Below are 25,272 nucleotides of genomic sequence, written 5' to 3'. Positions count from 1 at the left end.
GCCCCTCAGGAGCCTTCCCCGAGAGGCTGTCACTGACCAGCTGCTCACGGCTGGGATGGTTTCAAATTGGTCGAGCCCTTTCCTGGCCTTCCCAAAGCTTGGGCCTGGGTCTTATGGAGGGCTCCCAGGAAAAAGTGCCTCAGAAGCAGATGCTGTCCACATTGTGTTTCTGAGCAAAGCAAGGCTGGAAGTCATTGTTCTCGGCTTGAGCGTGCACGGGAGTCACCTGAGCTCTGTGGTACAGGGCAGGCCTGGGGTGCGGCCCGAGAATTTGCATTTCTAACAAGCTTCCCAGAGGAAGAGTGAGGTCTCTGCAACTGTGTCTCAGACCTAAGGGAGGCCAGTTCTGGAATTTGAGGCCTGTGAGGGAGGGAATTAGCCCAGAAGGGCCACGGACCAGGGCCTCTCCTACCCTCACCTCCCCTCGGCTGCCTGTCTGCACTGGACAGGTAGTGAGGAGGGAAAAAAAGAAACCAAGAGGAAGAGAAAGCACAGCGAAAGGAGGGTGACAGGCCCCTGGGAGCTGTTTCCATCTGCTCCTTGATGGGGAAGTGAATTTAAAAACACCATGGAAACAGCTGTGCCTAGCATCTGCTTCCCCGTCTTGAATGCCATCGACGGGCAGATTGCCACCTGCAAGCAGGAACGCCGAGGCTAGACGGAGAAGCCGGGCCCCGTGGGGCAGTGCTGATGTCTGAAATGCTAGACGGGGCGGGAGGCTGGAGGTTAGAAAGATGCCCGTCGCGGGGGCGTCAGAGCGGGGGGGGGGTGGCTCAGGTCATGATCCCAGGGTCCTGGAATCAAGCCCCAGGGTCAGTCTCCCTGCTCAGTGCGGGGGGTCTGCTTCTCCCTCTACTGCTCCCCCTGCTTGTGCTCTCTTCTCTCTCTGTGAAATAAATAAATAAAATCTTAAAAAAAAAAAAAAAAAGTGTCTGTTTGGCACCTCAGTAGTCAGCAGAACATTTAGCATTGTGTTTCCCCCTAGAATTATACTAGGAACCTTCGTCGCTATCACACCAGTGGCATCTACAGCAGGTCCAACACCACAGCCGTGATTTCTTCGAACCCTCAGTGAGACCCTTCAAGGGAGGCCATAGATCCCCCTTTCTCCGCCTCAGGGCATAACTGTTAAACAGAAACTACCCTAGACATTGGATTGTTGCTGTTGATTTTTTTTTTTAATCCCCTCCATCCTGGACAAAACCAGGTCAACCCCACAAACCAGCTGTCAGGATCCTGCTCGCTTGCTGGACGGGTTCAGGTTCGCATCTGGGGTTCAGGTTTGCATCTGCCTCTCACCACCCTGAGTCAGCCAGTTCATGTCTCCGTGCCTCCAGCTCCTTGTCTGTGAATTCCCCGTGGGCAGCAGTTGTGAGATGGGACCGGTGCTGGCCCAGGGCCTGGCCTGAGCTCCGTGACCAGTCACGACCAGTCACGGGAGAGGCCCGTCGCCGCAGCCTCTCCTTTCTGCACCTGCCTGGGGTTGTGCTGCTGACCAAACGCTGCTGCAGCACTGAGGCTACTCGCCCGCAGGCCTTGGTCAAAGAATGAAAAACAGCAAAAAGGGGCGTGGGGGCTCTTCTTCTGGATGGAATCCGGACTCAAGCTGGTTGCTGCGGGAAGGCGCTGGGAGCTCATTTTGTGCCTTGACCATGGAGCAGACCCCGGCTGGTGCCTAGACTTGCAGTTCTTTCCCCTGAAAGTCAAAATAGGAGCTCCTCCTCTGACTTCCTGTGAACCCTCCTCACGGAGCAGAGGCAGGCCCACGCCACCCTTCTCGAGGCCTCTGGGGGGCTGCGAGCTGCCTGTGGTGGTCTGAGCCTTTACAGCGGGAGCTCACCCACAGCCGGCGGGGAAGCCTATGCTGTGAAGGACCGTGAGCTCCGTGAGGGGACCTGTCGTGAGTGTGTGACTTGCAGCCAGCTGCAGGCTTATGTCAGGGGAGGGGGTCAAGGAAGGAGGGTAGGACAGTTGTTCTGGGGACAGGGCAGGGCAGAAAGGCAGGACTCCGCAGGACACACACAAGCACACACACTCGCGCGCACACACACTCTATCTGCCCTCACCATCTGGTCCTGCCGGCTTCTACACCGCTCCGCTTGAAAATGCTCCTGGGTGGGGCACCTGGGTGGCTCAATGGGTTGAGCGCCTGACCCTTGTTTTTGGCTCTGGTCATGATCTCAGGATCATGGGATCGAGCCTCATGTCAGGCTGTCCGCTGGGAGTCGAGCTTAAGATTCTCTCTCTTCCTCTCCTTCTGCCCCTCTACCAACCGCCCCCCCCCCCCAATAAAAAGAAAAAAAGAAAATGCTCCTAGGTGGTTCCCTTAGGCTCTCCAAATGACCAGAGCCAGTGTTTTCATTTCTGCCCTAACTTTATTTGCTCTTTCAGCAATATCTAGCACCGTGGACTATGCCCACATTTTTCAAGCCATCTCCTGGGCTGGAAGCTGGGTTACAGGTTATTTCCCTATTGCTTCCTACCTCTTTGGTCACTTTCCTTGGGGTCCTTCCCTGGCTCTTCCACCTGCTCGTGTCCAGTACACCCTCCAGGCTCCCTTCCCATCTCCCTTACCACTCTGCCCCTCTCGGGGCATTTTCACCCCCACACTTGGCTTCTGTCACCACCTACTTCCAGCTCTGTCTCCAGCCTAGACCCCAATGCTGAAAAGTCACTTCTGACTGCCCACTGGCCAGCTCCCCCAGAGGCCCTCGGGCTGAACATGAGCTCAGTGTCCCCCACCTTAACGTGCTCCTCCCCCTGCATTTCATCCTGCAGCGAGGACGACGCCATCCATCTGTCACTCAAGCCAGGAATTGTCCCCGATCCTCCCCTACATGCATACAGTCCATCTGCCTCCTACCCCGGTCTCGCTGCCTGCCCCCATCTTCTCCATTCCCCCAGCCACTCCCTCGGTGTCATTATCCCCTGCGTTTGACTACTGTAAGCTCCCACCTGCATTCCCGTCCCCTCGGTCATGCTCCGCACTGTTACCAAAGTGACCTTTTGAGAGCACAGTCTGGTAATGGGCATCTGCTCAAAGCCTCCACGGGGACGCTGTCAGAAGGTTGCCTCCACCCCTCGGTCGTCGTCCTGCTCACCTGTCTGACCACCTGTTTCACAAGGTAACCACACACACGCTTTGCTTCACCAACCTGCAGCCCGTCCCTTGCCTCCCTGCTTTTAACCACAGTCCCTTTCCTCCTAATTCCCACTCGTCCCTTAGAGGTCATTCAGATGCCACCTCTCTGGGAACATTTGCCCTGACCGGCACTCCCTGCCATCCTCATCAGCTCTGGGCTCCTCCTCCTGTGTTCCCTGAACATTTAGGGAAAGCTCTTCCAGAGTGATGATCACCCTGAGTAGGGAGAGCTAGTTTACACCTGTCTCACCTGTCCAGGGGCACATCTGTCGTTCAGTCAATGTTGCTGGAAAGATAGAGAATGAGGAGAGGGGATGCCGACAAATCCAATGCAGACACAGCTACTTAATAAAAACTGTCACCTGGGTCAAACCAAGAGCTCAACAGCCCAGTGTTCTGGCTCTAACAGCCGTTCCAGTGAATGTTCTGGAATGTGAGATAGAATCACAACGTGTCAAGCCTAAAGGGTCAATTAAGGTCATCTGATTTCACACTCTCATTTTAGAGAGGCGGAGCCGATTCCCTAGGTGACACAGCTTAGAAAAACAGACAGGGGCTCCTAGACAGCAACCACCCCCTTCTACAGGTTCCCCAGAGGCTGCTCCCTTAGAAACACATCATGGCTTCAGCATCTGAGATTAGTTTTAACACTTCTTCTTTACCAATTTATATTCTCAATATTCTCAGAGATAACAGATACCTTATTTCACAAGTATCATGAAAAATCATGTAAAATTTGTGAATGGCTCACTTTGTTGGAAAGTTTATCTTTATACTGAACACAAGTCAGCCTTGGGTCCAGTCTCTGTCTTGAACATGTGGTAGAGCTCAGAACTCGACACTATTTGGTTTTCAAAGATGAACTGTTTCTCATCATACTCTTCCCTCTGCTGCCTGGCATCATGTCCAAAGCTGACTCTTAGCCTGAGCCTTGCCCTTCTGTTTATATGAAACAGTGTGTCAGCATTAGGGCCAGTCTTGGTAACATCTCCTTTTTTTCTAGAATGTAGTTATCTCCTCAGCACATACGATGTCATGCATATTTTTCCGGAAACATATTTTATCTTCTGATTTTTATAAACAAAGAATCTCTCTCTCTTTTTTTTTTCTTCTAGAAATCTTTATTAAGCACTTGAAAGAATTTCCGTAATCCCTGACTTCAGCTTGCTCCTGGGAATTGTGGAAAGAAAACACACAAAGCATTGGTCTGAGGTTTGAAATGTTCAGTATGCAAATCTCAGTTTCCCGGCAGGACAGGCCCTGCCGTGGGCTGGTGTGCGTGAGGGATGCTTCCTCCTTTACTACATGGTGATTTACAGCCCTCTAGTGGGTCTTTCACGTAACATTATAAGGGAAGCTGAGGGCCCTGAGGTATGGCTTTGTTCTTTTGTTAGTCCCTTCACTTGTTCCTCCCTCCCTCCCTTCATTCATTTACTCACTCACTCATTCATTCATTCAATGTACAGAAGCCAGTGGAGTGCCCATTTCTGTTCCAGGCACGTTTTAAGAGCTGGAGATACTGCAGTGAACAAAATAGACAGCAACAAAAATCCCATGCATTAGTTACTCAAGACAAAGAAAACAGTGAGTTGAACACATCTGGGGCAAAGACCAGGAACTTGATTTTGAACATGTTAAGTTAGAGATACTCACTAGTCTTCCCACTAGCTTCTCTCCAAAATTAGCTTGTGTCTCTGAGAACCCTCATAATGCAGATAATCTCTTTATTTGGGATTTCACCACATTTCTGTTAAAACTGATCACGTGAGTAAGAAGACTGTGAGGACAGTGAATTTGGCCCTGGGTGTGAGCGAGAATTTCACGCCTTGGCCCCGTTCTCATGGAACTGCTCAGCTCTTAGTTCTCTGTTCAATGTTATCTTGGTTTCTGTCTCGGTTCTCTATTTTCTTAATTCTGACCACAATTTGTAATGGTTGAGTTTCTCTGTGCATGAGGCACACCAGTGCATCTCTCTTCTCCACCGTCAGGACTGCATGTGAGTCCTACTCACTGGGGTATCTTCGGCACCTGGCAGGGTCTCAGTTTATGTTTGTTGAAGATTGAGAGTTTTTGTTGTAATAGGTCAGAGAAGATAGAGCTACACAAGAAGCTAGGGATAAAGACTAGTAAACGGCATATTCTGAATGAGTAAAAAGCACAGTTAATTCCTCTTTTAGGAGAACACCGTGGGTTGAAGGGAGTAGGGAAATTTTCGGGGAAGAAACCGGGTGCAATCCGAGTATTAAAAAATTGGTGGACAATGGAGGAAGGAGAGAGGAAGTGATGGGGGAAGGGGTGTTTCCTGTACAGTGTTCCTGATTGGCCTGCATATGCTCCTTGGCTTCCAGTGTCTCTGTTCTAGTGTCCAGTGGAGCTCTGTCCAGCAGAGTATCCAGTGGACTCTGCTGGGCTGTCTTGCCCCTTACTGTCCACAATGGTATGGACTAACTTTGGCTGGTTGTCAGGGTTTGTCCTGCCATGTCTATGTTACTTTTTTCTTCATCATTGTGATCAAGGCTCTCTTGTCTCTTCTCTAAGGAACACCTAGCCTTTCAATGCCTATCATCACACCTGGCACAGAGTAAGTGCTCAATAAATATTTGTTGAATGAACGTATGTGTCTAGATGCCACTCTCCATACTCCTGGGATGGCCGTCCCCCGATATTTTCTGCCACGGGGCTGGGACATTTGAAACATGTGTACTTCAGGGCTCACTCCAGATCCTTGCATGATTATTAATAAACTACTCTCTCATACTTTCATTTAACAAAAATTAATTGCATGCCCCCTCTTACAGGACTTATAATGGCTGCCAGGAGCTTGGAGCTAAGCTACTGCCAGACCCATGTAAACAAATAATAATAAATAACAAGGGAAATATTGATTTATGTACAAGGGGGTCTGTGAACACTGTAAATGGAAAAAATAGCTTGTTTTAGCAAGCTATAAGGGTTTCCTAGGGTATAGGAAAGTAAGTTGGTATTGAGTATCAAAAGACAAGTTGTATCCTCTAGACAGACTTGGGGGGTGAATGAGTGGTTAAGGGAGTTGGGTGGACAGTATTCCAGGCAAGCGGAAAAACAGGTACAAAGGTGATGGTGGTAGTAGGAGCTGAGAAAGTGTGCCAGGTTTGGAGAACTGGAGCAAAGCCTGAGAGCAGAAGAGTGGCCAGAGAGAAGGTGCAGGGCTGGATTTGGGGCAGACCAGTCAAAGAGCCCCATGCACATCAATCTTTAAGAAGTACTAAAATAAAAAAATACAGTTTCAATTAGCTCAGACACTTGTGGCTCTTTACATAACTTTTGAAACCTAAATTGGTCCTATTCCCTTGAGGTAAGACAGTGTCCTTGAATGTTATTTTAATAATGCTTCTGGCTGGTAATTCCAATTATGCTGTATTCAGTGCATGTAAGAAATTCTTTATTTTAAACAGAAACTGGTTTGTAATTCTTATTAATAGAAAATCAAGTTCCTTTCAACTCCATGTTGAACAGATATTTAAAGAAAATTGACCTACTTATGCACTGTCAAATTATTAGTCTTCTGGTAATGGACTATTTCTCCTTCGAGGCCTGGCCCCCCATCCTGGTAAAAACAGGATTCTTTGATCTGCCTAGGTGAGCGAGGCACCGGGAAGAAGCTATAGCTTATGACATATTGCCAATTAATTATGTGTTTGGCACCCCAAATAACCTATGTAGTAGTCTTTTCTAATAAAAATTTTTTGTAGGAGTCTTAAAGGTAAACCTGTTTCTGTTCTAGAGCCACCATATTTTCCCGCGTATTCCAAAATATCAAGGACTTCCATATTCTACACTGAGGTTTTGCATACATCCTGTGCATGTGAAACAGGACTCTACATTTAGTGTTCAAAAATACAGTCTCTCTATGATGACTACACCCTAAAGTCGTGCGTAAGCTTTAAATCATTTCTATGAGCATCTACTGTTTTCAAATCGATTTCTTCTCTTCCTGGCTGTTGGACCGAAAACAAATAATCTAACCTTTCTGTGCTTCCATTTCCTCATGGGAAAGAACACTAATTCCCGCATTATAGGTCTGTGCTGAGGAATAAACGAGACAACACGTGTAAAGTGCTTGGCACAGTCCCCGACCACAGTCTGAATCGTTCACCTATCTTCAGCAGAGCTTCTGTACTCTGCATCTGAGCCCTGAGCTCCCAGTCTGCAGTGTGACCCCGCCCAGGCTCGGGGTTCAGGAACTCAGGAGGAGGGCGTGTGCAGAAGAGAGTGCTTAGTGTAAGGGGTCAGAGTGCAAAGGTCAGAAGGTGGCCGGTGGCGGCAGTGTGCAAAGAAGTCCAAGGAGAGGTCCCCGGACTTCGATTACCTTGGCGACCTCAGCGGGAGGGACAGACTTGCGGAGATCCGCCTACACCCGCTTTCTATCCCAGCCTCTTTTCGGTTTAGCTCCGCCCCTTTCTCCCGAAGCGGGCGCGGGGCTGAGGGGGAGCAGACGCCGACAGCGACGCCGACGCGGTTGCCTAGCGATGCGCCTTTCCCAGGATGCCTAGGATGTTGTGTTCTTTTAACCAATCAGAGAGGCGAAGCCAGCTCACCGCGGGCCAATAGGCTGCCAGGCCAGGACCCGCGTCGGTTAAACTGGGCTGGAGACTGGTGCGGCCAGGTAGGTAGTGTGGCTCGGAGACTGCTCCGAGCCGGCGGAACGACCTGCAGGAGGTCTGCGGAGGGCCCGGCCATGCCCACTCGGGCGGAGGACTACGAGGTGTTGTACACCATCGGCACGGGCTCCTATGGCCGCTGCCAGAAGATCCGGAGGAAGAGCGACGGCAAGGTGAGCGCGGGCCACCTCCGTGTCTCCGCCCCTGCAGCGGTTTCGCCCGCCTGCGGCGAGCGCCCTCGGCCCCTGGGATGGCGGAAGAGCGGGACGCCTGGGGCTGTGGGTCTCCTCGGCGGGTTGCCGGGAAGAGCTTATCTCTTCCAGGTCTGTGTCTGCCCTGGGTCGCGCAAGGGCTGGGAGACTGCATCTGTTAAGATCTCTCTGTTTTTGTTTTCTTCCTTTTCTCTTCCCCTTTCTTCCTTTTTCCCGCCTTGACTTGCTAAGGGCCTCCCATTAGTGACAGGTAGCTGAGTCTTGAGCTCTTTCAGAGTAGAGTATCCTCTTGGACCTGGGAAAGAGGCAGGATCAGCAGAACCTGGAGATTTTGTCTTGCAGTCAGAACTCATTTAAAATAACCATTCTTCGGATTTTTTGGATTCTTAATTTCCCAGTGTGTGTAGGTAGATCTTATACAGGAGGAAACAATGGAGAGGGAACTGCTGACGGAGAGATCTTTACTAAGGTCTCTCACTCTGCAAAAGTTTGGTTGGAAAGATGGACTTTGCCCCTGCTCCAGCTTTGACCAAAGTACCTTCCGCCAACCTGCCACAAAGCAACTTAGTTAGGGTAAGGGGTTGGGGGAGGCCTAAAGTGCTACGTCCCGCTCTCTCCCGCTGCACAATTTATTGATTGAAATTTAGGGTAAAGTTACGGAAATAAACGCAGGGGTTCTAAAGTTCATTGAAATAAATAAATTAGATGATAATGATCGTGTGAGCTATTTAATAGAGAAGTGACTTCAAAAAATTTTAAATTTTAGAATGCTCATTCTTTGTCTCTGAGAATAAAGAGTTCACTCATACCTTGGAAATTCTTACTTCAGATATTAGTTTGGAAAGAACTTGACTATGGCTCCATGACAGAAGCTGAGAAACAGATGCTTGTTTCTGAAGTGAATTTACTCCGCGAACTGAAACATCCAAACATCGTCCGTTACTATGATCGAATTATTGACCGAACCAACACAACACTGTACATTGTAATGGAATATTGTGAAGGAGGGGACCTGGCCAGTGTAATTACAAAGGGAACAAAGGAAAGGTAAATTAATCTTTTTTATACTTAAGCTGAGAATGGGCCAAGTTTCATTTTTGTTAAGCATCCTGTTGTAGGACTGGGGATGGAGTACTTAGTAATGTAAAAGACTGTTCTTATATTTGTTTGTTTGGTGGGTCCACAGTACTTTAGAAAATCCCTGGTGAATGAACATCCCTATCTCATATAATAAAAGTTTATTTCCCTATTTGTACACTTCGAAAACTAGATACTTCACATAATCCCATCTTTTTAACGGTTTTGTTCCAAAGTTTTATATATATATATGTGCTAAATTAATCTTTATATATATAGTATACATATATAATATACTAATGTATATTAATAAGATATTAATAATTAATAATATATTAATATAATACATGTGTGTAGAATATGTATATATACATACATATATATGTGTGTATATGTGTGTGTGTGTGTGTGTGTGTGTATATATATATATATATATATATATATATATATGGTAACACAAAGCTGTATAACTGCTTTGGTTTCAGACAATACTTAGAGGAAGAGTTTGTTCTTCGAGTGATGACTCAGTTGACTCTGGCCCTAAAAGAATGCCACAGACGGAGCGATGGTGGTCATACCGTGCTGCATCGGGATCTGAAACCAGCCAACGTTTTCTTGGATGGCAAGCAAAACGTTAAGCTTGGCGACTTTGGGCTAGCTAGAATATTAAACCATGATACGAGTTTTGCAAAAACATTTGTTGGCACACCCTATTATATGTCTCCTGTAAGTACTTCAGAATTTAGATACTTTTTAAACATCCTAATGCTAAGCATTCAAATGCAGGGAAATTGAAGTTTTGTTTATTTCTTTGCTTAGTAATACACAATAGCCAAGGAATAATCATGTTGTTCATTTTACAGGAAGAAAATTTACATTTTTGCAAATGGATCATCAGACTGTTAAATTCTTCTGATGAGCAATTAAAGTGAAGCTTTTTTTTTTTTTTTTAAGATTTATTTATTTATTTGAGAGCATGAGTGGAGGGAAGGGCAGAGAGAGAGGGAGAGAATCTCAAGCATGTTCCCAGCTGAGTATAGACCTCAACTCGGGGTTCAGTCCCAGGACCCTGAGATCATGACCTGAGCTGAAACCAAGAGTCAGATGCTTACCTGACAGAGCCACCCAGGCGCCCCTAAAGAGACGCTTTTATTGAATGACTGCTATGTGCCAAGTGCTGGGATTACGAAGATGAAATGGGTTTTGTCTCTGGCCTCAAGAGCAACATTTCCTAAAGTGCCTTGGGTCCTGTACACCAGCTTGGACTTATTTGGAGGGTTTGTTTAAAATGTAGAGTCCTGGCCCCCAAACCCAAATCCAGTTCTTGCACTGGACTTTGATTCTGTTTCCCCCAACCCCTTCCACTTTTCACTTTGGACTCTGCCTTTTAACACACTCTCTAGATGGTTCTTGGGCATGCAGATTCAGGGCTCAGTTCAGATACATGTTTTTACAGTGTTCACTTCTTGTACTTGTGCTTTTTTTAATGCCTTCTTGGGCAGGAGCTGCAGCCCACCCACCTAGTCCCACCCACCCTCTGTTGCTGGATATTTTGTTTCCAAAATTCCTTATCCTTCTAAAGAGCTCTGCCCTGCATACCTTTTTGTGAATTGTTCTTTCTTCCTTTTTGGTTATTTCCTTGGCATGTGGCTCTCAATGAAATTGAAAGGTCAAAGGATATGAACTGTTTATGACTCTGGAGATATTACCTGATGGCTCTTGAAAAGCTTGAAGCAGTCAAATGCTATCACCAATGTGTTGTATATGAAATCTGAGCAGATCAGGATGGGGATTTCTTCTTCTTCTTTTTCTTTTTTTTAACAGTTCACAAACATTTCCATGATTTTCCAGATCTTTTTGAGTTATTTTCACCAAGTTGACTATAGTATAAAACTTTGTAAATTAACAATTTTGTTTTTGACTACGATTAGACATTGCCAGAACCCTGTCATTTTCTCAGTGGATCAGATTCCAAATAGAAAGGCTTTAACATAAAAGAAAATCATCTAGGAGGGGTTCTTAGAAAACTTGAAACCTTGTGATTCTTTTGTTCCTTTTCCCTCCTGCCCTTATAATTAGATCAGTTCAGCCCTCCATAAGGCATTGATTGTCAGGCGGTGGTATCAGATTCAGCTGCTGGGAGTTTAAAACACCAAGATGCTTCTTGAAGGTTTTGGTACTTGATTCTGTGCCCTGTGTTGAGAAGAAGAACTATGGTAGACTATTACTGTATGTGTGGGAGACAGGCAAATGATTAAACTAGAAAATGAGAATATTAGTTGATACTGTGATTTATACTGTGGACTGAAGGGAAAATACATAAATGGATAATTCAATTAGCCATTTATACTTCTGTCATTTAAATGACCAGATATATGTATTGGTTATTCTGAAATTTTCTCTGGTTCTTTTAAAATGAGTTTCTAGATTATGAATGCCTTCAGGGTAGAGGTTTGAATTATCAGCCCTTGGTCTATTATAACACAATAACATTTGTGAATGAAAAATAAGTGAATGAATTATATAGGATAAGATCCTATATATATCTTATCCTATTATCCTATTCTATTGGGATAAAATCGTTATTTTTTTTCCATTATACATTTGAAGATAAAATGCAAAGTACCATCTCTTTTTATTATGATACAGGTTCAGACATAAACTGAATGGGTCTTTTTATTTAATATTTTTGTTACAGATATAAAATATAATATAAAATTTTTTCTTTTTTTTTTTTTTTTTTTTCTCCAAGTCAATATAATCAAACTTAGAGATTCCATTTTTATCTCAGGTCATTTTGTAAGTTTTAAAACAAATTTTTACCTCCTACAGTTTTACCCTCTCCTTCCCCTTTAGGAACAAATGAGTCGCATGTCCTACAATGAGAAATCGGATATCTGGTCGCTAGGTTGTTTGCTGTATGAATTGTGTGCGTTAATGTAAGTATGATGAAGACAGATTTCTGGTGTGAAGTTCATAGTCACAGAGGCTTGTCACCTTTCACTACATTCAGCTTTTTGCGCATCCATGTGTATTCCAGTCCAAAAGACTCATACCTTGGGTTAAAATTAAGGTAGATGGACAGCACAGACCTTGTACTCCTGAAACAAATATTACATTATATGTTAATAAAAAAATAGAATAATTTTTCACAAAAAGATAGATGGTCTGGTTAAAAATTATATACAAATTAATAGTGTGATCCCTGAGGCTCGTTCACACTTTTAACCTGACTTGATGTGTCCCTTGCCAGACTGATGCTTAGCTCAAGGGGAAAACACATAGGTCTGGCCTATGGAAGAAATAAAACAAATCTAGGGGAGAGGTCTGGGGAACTGGAGAACAAGAAAGAGCTCCCATTCTTTTCCTTTTTTTCCTTCTAAACTATTCTGTAGAGCAGTGGTTCTCAGCTAGGGAGCGGGAAACAATTTTGCCGTCCAGGGGACATATGACAATGTCCGGAGACCTATTTGGATGTCACAGCTAGGAATAGCTACTGGCATCTCATGAATAGAGGCCGGCGATGTTGCAAAACATAGTCATCGGATGCACAAGACAGGCCCCTCAACAAATACTCTATCACCCTAAATGTCTAATGCCAAGGTTGGGCAATTTAGCTGTGGCAGACAGTCCCAGAAGAAACATAAACACAAACGAGCTAAAACTGGTTCCTATTCCGTATTTTCATTTTTACATTAAAAACATTTTTCCCCCAGGCCTCCATTTACAGCTTTCAACCAGAAAGAACTAGCTGGCAAGATTAGAGAAGGCAAATTCAGGCGAATTCCCTATCGTTACTCTGATGAATTGAATGACATTATTACGAGGATGTTAAATTTGAAGGTAAAGACCATAAGATTATATTGTCTGTCTCTCGATTACGTTGTGGAGTAGCATATTTTCTCTCTCGGAGCACTGAGACTGAAGCGGCATTAGCTGTATTTCTTTAGCTAAATCTATTCTGTTAACCCAAGTGAAAACATGTAAATTTGGCAAATTGTGCCTCCTGGCTGGCCTACCTTCTGTGCTCTCTTTTGTCTCCTCCCTCTGTCTCTGCCCTACTAGCAGATGGTTGGTAGCAAAGCAAGACTGCAGAAAAGCTCCAAATCCTCAGTTCCCTTGTCTACCTCACTGTGGCAGGTGGCGAGGGAAGGGGCCGCAAATGAAGACTTCATTACCTGGCCTCTCTCTCCAGATCAGAGATCAGAGGTGGGGCGGGGGAGGCCTGGCTGGAAAGATTCAAGGGGAAATAAAGAGATTTGGTGGAAAAAATCTGGCCATGGGATGCGAAGGGAGGTGTCCTAGGGTCAGGCTGATGTAAGAGTGGATTTCAATGCTGTGGAATTACAAAGCAGGATGATGACCACCTAACAGGACTGAAGTTCAGGGAGAGCGAAGTTCAGGGAGAGAGCAGTATTGGGGATGCAAGGCGGGATGTGCCCTAGAGCGGATCTGGACATGCACCAAGCACCAGCTCAGGGACTGAACTTTGGTTAGAAAGGCTAAGTGGGAACAAAGGTAAGCTCACATCTGCATTACTTTGTGGACCCAGAACTGCATGGGTTAATAAAGCCCCCAGTGAACTCCATCTGTCCAGGTGTTTAAGACTCATCCATGAAGGAGTCTTTCTTTTCGTCTCGGAAATGTACGCAGTTTTCCATGTACCTGCTCTTTTAGGATGAGTATCGTGTCATAAAATCTCGACTGTAGCACTGGACATTTCCCCCCCCAGGATTACCACCGACCTTCTGTTGAAGAAATTCTTGAGAATCCTCTGATAGCAGATCTGGTTGCAGAAGAGCAAAGAAGAAATCTCGAGAGAAGAGGGCGCCGATTAGAGCCAGAGAAGCGCCAGGACTCCAGCCCGGTCTTGGGAGAGCTCAGACTGAAGGAGCTTCAGCTGCAGGAGCGCGAGCGGGCCCTCCAAGCCCGAGAGGAGAGGCTGGAGCGTAAGTCTGCACGGGGCCAAGCTCGGGAGAGCTCCATGGGGTTCCCTGGTGTGTTCGATCTGCTTGAATGGAGTATTTGACACGCGTATGTTCTAGAACATTCCTGTAAATACTTGAGAACCAGAACCATGTCTCGTGAGACAGTACACGAGGAGTGCCGGCACCTGCATGCTGAGCCTTTCTCTGAGCTCGGTCGCTCCGACTGGCGGTCACTGTGACCCTGACCACCCTCCCGCAGGGGCCATCACACTTTCCCTTCCTCCGCATCTTTATACCCTACATTTTTTCCCATTATAAAGGAGCGTTTGTGCATTTGCCACTTCCGTAATAAAAGCCATCACTTCCACTTTCTGATCTGTCTGAGCCAGCACAGTTGGATGTAAAATTCAGGCACGCAGAGGGCCTCGATGTTTTCAGGTAACTGAGCGGAGCACACGGTGTTCGAGGCCCTCAGACTCCCTGAGGGGGATTAACTGATCAGGTGCTAGTGAGTATTTGACGTTGAAAGTCTGTCTACTCCCCTCAGTACGGTGCGGGGTAGCAGCAGCCTGGGGGCCTCACATCAGCTTTTTCCCGTCAGGCCACCCTCGTGGCTCAGCTGACTTGGCTTCTGCAGCTGCGTGGCCGATGCCAACTCTAGACACATTTCTGTTCAAATGAACTTAGCATCCAACACAGTCATCTCAGTTTTTACCTGCTGACGACGGCCGTAGCGTGCCTTGAGATATGCTTTCTGTGGAAGTATAACCTGTGCTTACCCAGAAATCTTTGCCTGAGGCTTCTGTCAGTAGAATTTGTCAAACAAACAAATCTTTATTAAAATTTCCCCAGCGTTCTGTAGTTTCTACAGCAACTGAAATCCAAACTTCCTGAATTCTGGGCCGTGGATTAAAAAATGTCACTGATCTAAAGAAGTACCTCCTCCTTAGTTGTGGCTTTTGTTTTTTAATTCTCCCAGAAGGAGAAGGAGGGTTTGTCCCATGAGGTCAGGTAATGCCCGGAAAGTAGACCGTTGCCCATTCTCAGTGGAGAGCAGAGATGATTTTAGTTGCTTATTTTCCCAAAATGAGTTCCTCTCGCACAACCTGACCAAAGGCGGAGGCCAACTTCGTATCTGTGCCCAAACCGGTCCTTCTGCGAAAGCCTGCGGCAGCACCGCACACGCTGAGGTGCTGGATCAGAACCCAGCACGGCAGGCTGACGGGGTTTCTGGTCAGAAAACTTCCACGGTGCCCCTGAGGCGCGCTGGTTGTGAGGAGACGTGAGGCGGGGCGGTGACCGGGTGGGAGCGGCCTTCTGCCCGCCGCCTCCGGCTAACATGGCTCTCGCTCCCTTGCCTTTTTAAAGAGAAGGAACGGGAGCTCTGTGTTCGGGAGAGACTGGCAGAGGACAAGCTGGCGCGGGCAGAGAGTCTGCTGAAGAACTACAGTCTGCTGAAGGAGCAGAAGTTCCTGCGTCTGGCGAGCGGTCCAGGTATGAGAATCGGCTCCGCCAGCAGGAGCGGCCCCCGCAGACACAGGAAGGGCACCCGCGTCGCCGCCCTGGGGCTTTGATAGCCCTTTTAACTGACCAAGTCTCCCGTTTTAACACGGACTTAATTGAATATATGCATTTCGATGGAAAAAAATGATTTGGTGATGGCAGTGATTTACTTCATGGGTTCACAGACTTGAGGCGATGAGACGTCATGATTTCGTCTTCAGTTTTATTTACTTCGTCAAACTACGTGTTCAGTTTTTGAGACTTGGTTTTAAAAGTTAGGGCATTTTAAAAAATGAGTATATCATCAAAACTCTACCTTTCTACCCCAAACTCTATATTATCAAAACTCTACATTTCTCCCCCATTTTCAAGCAGAAATCCCAGCATTTAACTCCCGCCGTGTGAGCAGGTCACATGTGCCACCTCCTTTACAGAAGTTATGGCTTAACAGGTGTGATAAACCGACTGTAGACTAGGCCATCACTTTTGGATCTTTGCAAAGACCCCTTCACGTTGAAGCGTGTGATTGTCAGAATGGTTGGTTGATTTCACCATGCGCTGCTTGGGTTTCTCCCATTCCTCGGCGTCGTTGGCGACAGTCAGGCCTTGTGCCCTCGCTCCGCTCTGTGAGACCCCCCCGTGGACCAGCTCTGACGGGCCTTCTCCACTCCACAGAAACCCTACCTCCACCTTAATCTAGTCTTTAAGTTGATAGGAAAAGCACTCTTTTCTCTAAATTTCTTTATGACATAAATTTTTTATAGAGTGTTTTTGTTGGTTTTAAAAATCGAGTGAATTTTCCAGTGAAACAGGCAGATTTCTCTTATGGCTTTCTACTACCCTGGAGGGCAGCACTGGAGAAGGCTATCCCTTCCATCTGCAGTAAACTGAGAGAGAATCTGGTTACTTCAGTGAGAGTGACAGCATTTTGTGTATGGAACAGACCAAAAAAACTGCTTAAGTTAATCTGATGGTCATAATGACATGATAGAGATACATGATGGAAGTGAATGAAACAAGAATTATTTAAAACTTGGGCTTCATCTCTTTTGAAATACCTTCTTTTTTCTCAATATTACTACCTACCATTTCAGTAGTTTTAGAATATTTATTCCAGTTTTTCCCTTAATGCCACCCACAAAGACAATGTAGGCTGAAATTATGATCACTGTGGTAGAGGTAGGAGACATTTTTATCCAGGTAAGTTTCACGCATCAAACCTGTTGTCCAGAATTCTTGAAGGTCCTGCCGGGTCTGCTCCTCTGGGGAAAGAGCTTATTTCTGTCTTGCCCTGAGAGTCTTTGGACAAAGTCTGGGAAGAGCTAGAGCAGGATGATGTGTTTCAATATAGGATATAGAAATATAAATATATATAACTATATATATATTTATATATAATATATAAATTAAAAACATGTATTATAAATTTATTATAAATTATAAATATATAAATAATATTTAAAATATTATGAAGGGGCGCCTGGGTGGCTCAGTCGGTTAAGCGGCTGCCTTCGGCTCCGGTCATGATCCCAGGGTCCTGGGATCGAGCCCCACATCGGGCTCTCTGCTCCGCAGGGAGCCTGCTTCCTTCCTCTCTGCCTACCTCTCTGTTACTTGTGCTCTTTCTCTCTGTCAAATAAATAAATAAAATCTTAAAAAAATAAATAAAATATTATGAATATATAAATTGTATATATAAATATAGAAATATGTATATTTCTCTCAATATATAAATATATATATTTTTTTACCCACCTACCTCAATGCAAGTCATGGCAAACACTTGAAATGAGCTGTAGGAATCAACACCACCCCCACCCCGGTCTAGGAGCTACTTGATGGTAGAGAGCACCGAGAGCACTGAGCACATCAGTCATAAACAAAGCAGGGACAAGTGGGTGCCCTTGTGCACTCAGGACGGTTAGAAAGATCCTCTCTCTGCCTTCAAGCTATAAAATTCCGATCAGAGGAAAGTATAATATATCAACATCCCAGTGAGCAGCAGCATCTCTGTAAATGCTCTTAGTCTATTTAGTGAAATGGTAACTCATTTTCACTTAGTGAAATACGAATTCTTTTGCTAAACACTTATTTCTTCTAAAACTACCCTATTCGTTAGATCTACAAGTTGATGGTTTATGAAGACAGAGATTTGTTATAATAAAGGTGGACATCTTTGAAGCAGTAGAGTTAAGGTCTGAAAGCCATCAAGTTTGCTTTGCAGCTGGAACAGGCATGATGTATGGAATGGGCAGGACAACTGGAGGGCAGGGCTTCTCTCCGCAGCCTGCCCCCTCCCTTGCGCCCCTCCCCATCCCCCCACGTCCCCCAACACCAGGTGGACCCCAAACCTTTCCATTTCTTGGGCCTAGAGTGTCTCCTCAGAAAGCCACATGGATCCTCACTTCCTCCTCGCATCAGGTCTGCTCACAAGTCCCCTTCATCCCTGTAAACACCATCCAGCCCTTCTGTCTCCCTCTCTCGGTGCCCCCGCCCCGCCCACATCACCTCAACTATTCCCCCTGTGTGCTTGTTTACTTGTTTATGGTCTGCCTCCTCCTACGAGAATGGGACCTTTGTTTGCTCCACAATGGCCCATACAGTGAGCTCAGTAAATATTTGAACATAGTTCCTTTAAAAGGACACAAAGGAAAAATAGAAAGTTTCTGGAATTCAAAACTGCGAGTCCCCAACCCCCAGATAGTTCAGTCAGTAGCTAATAATGTAGCCACTTCAAGTACATTTTTCTTCATATAGAAAACACAATTCACAGTTTTCACTACACCATTAACTTGAATTACCTTTCCAAGCTGAATTTGCTTAGGTTCTTTTTGAAATAAGTTTCTGCTCAATTAAGCTGCCTTGAAATAAGTGTTCTTGAATATTTAAGCAAAACTATACATGTTCTCTGTAAAAACAAAACAAAACAAAACAAAACCCAAACAACCAAAAAAACCAACGTGCTTCCTTACTTTTGTGAAAGTTATGTATTCTAAGTAGAATAGCACTTGTTTTCAAGAAGAGAGATAAATCACATCGATTTCCAGAGGTTTTACATTGTGGCCTGTAATCCCCAATGCACTTAACCTTGAAAGAAGAGTTGGCTGTTAAGAGACTCTGTTCCTTGGCACATTCCAGGATCAAGTTTTTCAATGCTGTGGGCTAAAAAATGGATTGATTTGTGCCAGCATCACGCCCCCAACCTCCTATCCCAGAGAAAATAACACAGGTCCCCAGATTTCCAATGTAAATGGAGAGAATAAATGTTTTTGAGAAGTCTGATAAGTACAGAGGAGTTGAACTTAAAACCCTTTCTCTTTCCTTTCTAAAGAACTTTTCGATCTTCCTTCCTCGATAATTAAGAAGAAAGTTCATTTCAGTGGCGAAAGTAAAGAGAACGTCATGAGGAGTGAGAATTCTGAGAGTCTGCTCACCTCCAAATCCAAGTGCAAAGACCTGAAGAAAAGGCTTCATGCTGCTCAGCTCCGCGCCCAAGCCTTGTCAGATATTGAAAAAAATTACCAGCTGAAAAGCAGACAGATTCTGGGCATGCGCTAGCCCAGAGAGAGCCCCAGAGCTGTGTATAGTATGTAGCTTTGCCTACCTTTTAAAGATTGATATTCAACTGCTGTAGCTTTACATACTCGGTTCCATGAGCCATGCCTTTTTGTATAGTGAGCAAGATATTTTAGAATTACTTTGGTTGTTCTTCTGCAACAATTGTACAAAATGTACACACCTTTAATTTTTCTTTCTTTATAGAAAGAATGACATTTTCTTGGTGGGTTGGGCTTTTAATCCTGTGTGTGATTACTACTGGAACATGAAATATGACATTCTAAAGGTTGGGGGGAAATAATGTTAGGGAAAAAAAAAATAGCCAGGTGTAGCACTTAGTGAGAAGTTTTAAATGACTGAGTGGTGTTCTGACAGTTGTCGTGCCTCGTTGTAAGGTTTTACATGTTCTTGAGCTTACAAAACCTAATTGGATACAAACCGGCCACTAATACTGTGAACCTCTCGCTTGTAAGTGTCCCACTGGTCTGCAGTGGAAATGTGTCCCCTTTTGTGAAATTCATCACTGTGATGTCTATATTCTTCCTTTTTATTCTATTTAAGAGTGTTTCAGCTGGCTGTCCTTTACCACCTGTTTCTCACTAAATAAAAGAATGCTTTCGTTTTCCTGTATTCATGTCTCATGCATTTGTTGATCTCTCAGTGGAGGGTGTCTGTGTCTGTGCTTCCTGGGCCCCAGCAGGCGGAGGAGAGAACATGTGTCTGATGTTCACGAGAGCCAGGATGCTATTTTATTCCCCATCTCATTCATCCATCTAAGCCAGTCATCCTGAACTAGGGCCCCCCCCCCGGCGGACATTCGGCAGTCTTGGAGACAGAAACTGTAATGGTTGTGGGGAGGGCCCTACTTGGATCTAGTGGGCAGAAGCCGGGGCACTGCTCAATGTTCTACAATGTGTGGGACCACGCCTGCCACAAAATTAATAGAGCCATTCCTTTTTCTTTCTCCTTCCTTCCTTCCTTCCTTCCTTCCTTCCTCTCTCTCTCTCTCTCTCTCTCTTTCTTCCTTTCAATAGTGCTACTCTTGAGAAATCTGATGGAGGCTAAAATTTACTGGAACATACCCCACCCTTTCAGAAAACTTCACTTGGATAGATTCTTTTTTTACACGTCTAACTTAATACAAATCAGCAGGGCTGGCCATGCCCTGCACAGTTTGTATGGGCTCCTAGGAACACTAATCTTTCCAGCTTCATGAAATGAGACTGAATTATGAGGGGTTAATGATACGTGGGAAGAAACTCCTCCTTTATTGGCTATTTTATGGCTGATTTATTACACAGTTGATAATGCCGTTCCAATAAAGACAAGTGATACTATCGATACTATCGAAGCACAGATAATATCTATGCCTTTAGGAAATACCCACAGATTAAGTCGAACAGGACCACTTTGATATAAATGTTGAATGTAATTTGCAGGGCCCAGTGCAAAATAAAAATGTAGGGCTCTTTAAACAAAAAGGAAATAAATACCATTAAAAGTACATGAAAACCTTGTCCTTTTTATAAGGTCTCTCTGCTTACAGTGTTATTTGTTACTTAATGTTTGAAGTAAAGAAAAGTTTGTGAATTATTAGCATGAATTTAGCACTCTTATATCATGCCATAGCAGTTTTAAATGTAAACAGCGCATTTTGTGCATGTGTAGAATCTGTATTTTGTGACTCATCCGGGTGGGTGCCTCGAAGCTGGGCATAAGAGACACACACTGATCCCTGTGACTGGCGTCTAGGGACCCCTGGCTGGGTGCTTGCCCAGTTCCTCATCCCTCCAGCCTCCAGACCTGCCTACTGTCAGGTTGGAGCAGCCCAGCCAGGCATCAACCCCTCGGACCCACGTACAGCAGATAGGTCGCTCCTAAGCATCCTTATACCTCTAAGCTGGGATTTTCTTGGACCTGGATAAGGGTTCTTGGATCGTCCCTGTCAAGATAAGGTCTCCAGTGGTCACCCACCAGCCTTGCCATGGAGTTGCCAGCCTGGGAGGTGGGGATGGGGAAGGCCTGGGGGCAGGGGGGGGGGGGGCACTGCTCTCATGTCCTGTCCCGTGAGGCCTCAGGCCCCCAATCCTGACCTTTCCCTTGCCCATGTACAGGCCCCTCCGGAAGCAGAAAGTGTCAGTGGTCATGGGACACAGGTAAGAGGGGAAAGCCGGAGGGGGCCTGGTGCACCAGGGAGTGGGGGAGCAGGTAGCGGGAGGCAGACCCTCCAAGGAACTGAGGCTCTCAGCCCCTATAGGTGCCGTGGTCCCATCAAACTTGACTTAAAAAAAAACATACATCCAAAGATACAATGATTCAAATTTTCGAGATTGCAAGCAAAGATCTTTAAACCCTGGGTCCCGGGCCCCTTCTGAGAGCCACGTCCTCCTATGTGTGGGGCCTGGGTGTCTGCACTGGTCTCACCCTCAGGAAACCCTTGCTACCTTAGGAAAACATTTTCCTTTTCATTTCTGAGTCTGTGATGACTTTTCCCCACCTCAGACTCCACCTTCACTTTCATTCCTTCTTCATTGAATCAACAAACAATTATTGAGCACCAGCTATAAGCCAGGCACCGGTTGCAGGCGCTGAAGATACAGTGATGGAGAAATACGGAAATCCTTGCCCTCCTGGAGATTCCACTGAACTGGGGCTAGAGAGGAAGCAAGCACGTTCAAGGTGTGTTTGTTCTAAGGAGCAGAGTGACCGTGGAGAAGGGGAGCAGAGGAATCAGGGTGCGATTTTAGAAGAGATAGTCGTTAGTGTGTAGGATGAGAAGGAAGCTGACTGTAGGTTAGGGTTTAGGTGGGGTTGGGGGAGAAAAGGAAGGGCGAGTTTGGAGTGATGCCGGGGGAGAAGAGAAGGAGGCCCGGCCAGCAGGGGGCAGGGGGGGGGGGGGAAACTGAGCGCCACTGGGAATCACGCCGTCGCACAGAACTTGAAAAGACACAGGCACTTGGAAATTGAGCACAGACGTTCTCACCAGCTTGAGCCAACGCTAATAAAACCCTGCTTCCTGCTCACCTCTAAAGCTGGGAATGCCTGGGAATATTTGGGCAATGATAAGAGATGAAAGGTGATCTCTGATGGCGGGAAGGGGAGAGCCCTCCCAAATGATCTTTCTCTGGCAACTCTAAGACCCTTGTAAGATGCTTTGCTGGACACCAATCCCATACTCACCGTTACAGACTTTACATATTTAAACAACGAGCTTTATCAAGCACGGTTGGTTCCTGGGCATTGGGGAAAAAAGGGTGTTTGGATCGGATTAAATACTTCTGTGAGCAGCGGCCACAAGGTGGCGCCATGGCTCCGTTAGACCAGACTCCGACGCGGGCCTCCGGCTTTGGCAATCGGTCGTTATGGAGAGATTCCTTGGCAGGCTTTGGTTAAATGTCTTATTCCTGTTATTTCATCCATTTCTCACAACGCCCCCTGAGAAATGCGCATCATTAGCGTCACATTCACACGGGGAAGCTGAAGCTCAGGGTTCGCAGCTGGGGAGATGCACAGCTGGTTTCTGGACTGTTCTTGACTCCAGAGCTCATGGTCCTGAGTAGGACCCTCCACTGCCTGCCTGCACAAGACCGCAAAGGGTCCGTTTTGTCCCCAAACCATCTAGTTTCCCGTAAGGATGGGGGTGGTCACAGTCCCTGGGCTTTAGCAAGGACGTTTGCATAACCAAGGGAGTGGGGAGTGGAGCAGGCATGGTAGGGCCCAGTGGCCTTTCCCATCTGTGTGCTGGGATGGACCGGTTGGTGTTGGAGGACGGAGGCGGAGAGGTGGCTTTCGAGGGATCCCAGTAGGACCCCAGGCCTAATGGCTTCAGACCAGTCGCTTTACCTCCTTTCCCCAGCATCTTCCATTCCACCTCCTGGCGCTCCACGCCCTCCAAAGCCCAGCCTAGAGGCCCAGCTTCCTCCTCAGCCCTCGGCCCGCCCTCCCTTGGGGTATTTGATGTTTCTAGCTGACCTTCGGCCTTCCAGGACAAAGCCCATTTCTCCAGGCCAGCCGGTTCCCTCAAAGACTGGAGGGAAGCCTGCCCCCTGCAACGAACTGAGGATATTCTGTAAAAGGTGACACAAGGCAGCTGTTTAAAAAAGAATGAGAGGGGCACATGGGTGGCTCAGCGGGTTAAAAAGCCTCTGTCTTCAGCTCAGGTCATGATCCCAGGGTCCTGGGATCGAGCCCCACATCGGGCTCTCTGCTTGGCGGGGAGCCTGCTTCCCCCCTCTATCTCTGCCTACTTGTGATCTCTGTCTGTGCCAAATAAATAAATAAAATCTTTAAAAAAAAAAAAAAAAGAATGAGAATTTCTGTGGCCCATCAAGAGAGAATGCTCGTTCACTGGGACCAGGTGGCTGGCAAGACAGGCTCCACGTTGGATGGATGGCTTTCACCAAGGAGGAAGAGGGGAGCGACCCTTCCAGACGGTTGGCTAGCTGATGGAGTCTGGGGGTGTGAGGCAAGCCTTTCCCACCCCCCCACCGGGTCACTCTGCCCCGCCCCCACCCCCATGGAGGAGCAGAGGTCAGCCTCTCCGAAGCCTCTTACCTCTGAAAGGTTGGATTCCACACCGCCTTCAGAGGGACCAGTAGGGGCACCCTTGCTTGCTTCACCGAGGCTCCTCAGCTACATTTCTGAGGCCACAACCATGGCAACTCTGCTTGAGCTGCTAAAACCCCAGGCTTGTGAGGCTGCCCCATCACTCCCTACAACTGCCCAGCCAGGGAGCAAATATCCCCTTCACCCACGTGCCCAGACTTTCTCTGAAGCAACACACTGGCCCTTTTGATGCAACGAGGCATTCTGTAATCTTAGTCACACATTCACAGGACATGTTCACAGTGGCTGACTTTATTCACTACACTGAAAAAAATCAGTCTTCCCTTAAATTATGAAGTGATAACATCAGTGTAAAAAGCTCTCACAGTATGGAAGTATATATAGTAAAAATTAAGCAATAAAAAAGTTCTGTCACCCGTAACCCCATTTTTTCTCTCTTTCCAGAAGTAGCTGTTAATAATTTGGTGTTTGAGGTTTCCTTCAAGACCTCCTGTGTGTGTGTGTACGTGTGTGTGTGTGTGTACGTGTATGCATATGACTGTGTATTTAAAACATACAAATTGGGGGCACCTGGGTGGCTCAGTCCATTAAGCGTCTGCCTTCGGCTCAGGTCATGATCCCATGGTTCTGGGATCGAGCCCTGAATTGGGCTTCCTGCTCAGTGGAAAGTCTGCTTCTCCCTCTCCCTCTGCCTGCCACTCTGCCTACTTGTGCTCTCTCTTTCTGTCAAATAAATGAAAAAATCTTAAAAAAAAAAAAACACAAAAATTGGATCTTAATCCATATACTGTGTTTTAATTTGCCTTTTTCAACTAAAGATAACTTTTTCTTGTTGGTACATATGAATTCTCTCATTCTTTTTTTTTTTTTAAAGATTTTATTTACTTATTTGACAGAGAGAGATCACAAGTAGGCAGAGAGGCAGGCAGAGAGAGAGAGAGGAGGAAGCAGGCTCCCCGCCGAGCAGAGAGCCCGATGTGGGACTCGATCCCGGGACGCGAGATCATGACCTGAGCCGAAGGCAGCGGCTCAACCCACTGAGCCACCCAGGTGCCCTAAATTCTCTCATTCTTAAATAGGTGCCTGGTGTCATCTTCCGCATTCATCCTAAATTTGTTCTCGGAGGGCAGGCTCACTTTGAGTTTTGAGGGTACCAGCTTGCCTGGAGCACCCAACAAGGTGGGGAACATAGCCCCTGCCTTAAGAACTTAGGGCCTTGGGGGCGAGGCAGACACACCCCATTGAAACACACACTCCCACAAAGCAGTGTCCCTGCTCCATTCACAGAATCACTAGCCCCAGCTCTGTTCTCAAGAACCTTCATCGTCGGGGTACCTGGGTGGCTCAGTGGGTTAGGCCTCTGCCTTTGACTCAGGGCATGATCCCAGGGTCCTGGGATCGAGCCCCGCACCAGGCTCTCTGCTCAGTGGGGAGCCTGTTTCCTCCTCTCTCTCTGCCTCCCTCTCTGCCTACTTGTGATCTCTGTCTGTCAAATAGATAAATAAAATCTTAAAAAAAAAAAAAAAAAAAAGGACCTTCATCATCAATTAACTGGGGGAAATAGTGGGCCTAGCATAAACAAGCCTTCCAGCTAGCGTTTGGCTACTGGGCAAATCCCCATAATGCCTGGTGGAGAGTTCTGGGGC

General features: G+C 46.4%; 1 protein-coding gene across 2 annotated transcripts in view; it reads left to right on the top strand.

Annotated features, from left to right (window-relative positions):
* The window catches only part of NEK2 (NIMA related kinase 2), a 41,885-nt gene extending 22,195 nt beyond the window's left edge, over positions 1–19,690 (top strand). Inside the window, exons 2-11 of one of the 2 annotated variants that reach the window (XM_059412610.1) lie at positions 4,258–4,513; positions 5,681–5,723; positions 6,906–7,955; positions 8,824–9,041; positions 9,557–9,797; positions 11,928–12,010; positions 12,788–12,914; positions 13,804–14,020; positions 15,368–15,493; positions 18,834–19,690. In XM_059412610.1, coding sequence (XP_059268593.1) covers positions 7,860–7,955; positions 8,824–9,041; positions 9,557–9,797; positions 11,928–12,010; positions 12,788–12,914; positions 13,804–14,020; positions 15,368–15,493; positions 18,834–19,060 — 1,335 coding nt within the window. In that variant the 5' untranslated portion in view covers positions 4,258–4,513; positions 5,681–5,723; positions 6,906–7,859 and the 3' untranslated portion in view covers positions 19,061–19,690. Of the gene's footprint in view, positions 1–4,257; positions 4,514–5,680; positions 5,724–6,905; positions 7,956–8,823; positions 9,042–9,556; positions 9,798–11,927; positions 12,011–12,787; positions 12,915–13,803; positions 14,021–15,367; positions 15,494–18,833 lie in introns of those variants that run through there. The other variant, XM_059412609.1, reaches the window with a different exon arrangement.
* The last annotated feature ends 5,582 nt before the right edge of the window (positions 19,691–25,272 follow it).

The sequence above is a fragment of the Mustela nigripes genome, chromosome 10, assembly GCF_022355385.1.
Source record: "Mustela nigripes isolate SB6536 chromosome 10, MUSNIG.SB6536, whole genome shotgun sequence".
NCBI lineage: Eukaryota > Metazoa > Chordata > Mammalia > Carnivora > Mustelidae > Mustela > Mustela nigripes.
This window is presented reverse-complemented; position numbering and strand designations above follow the sequence as displayed.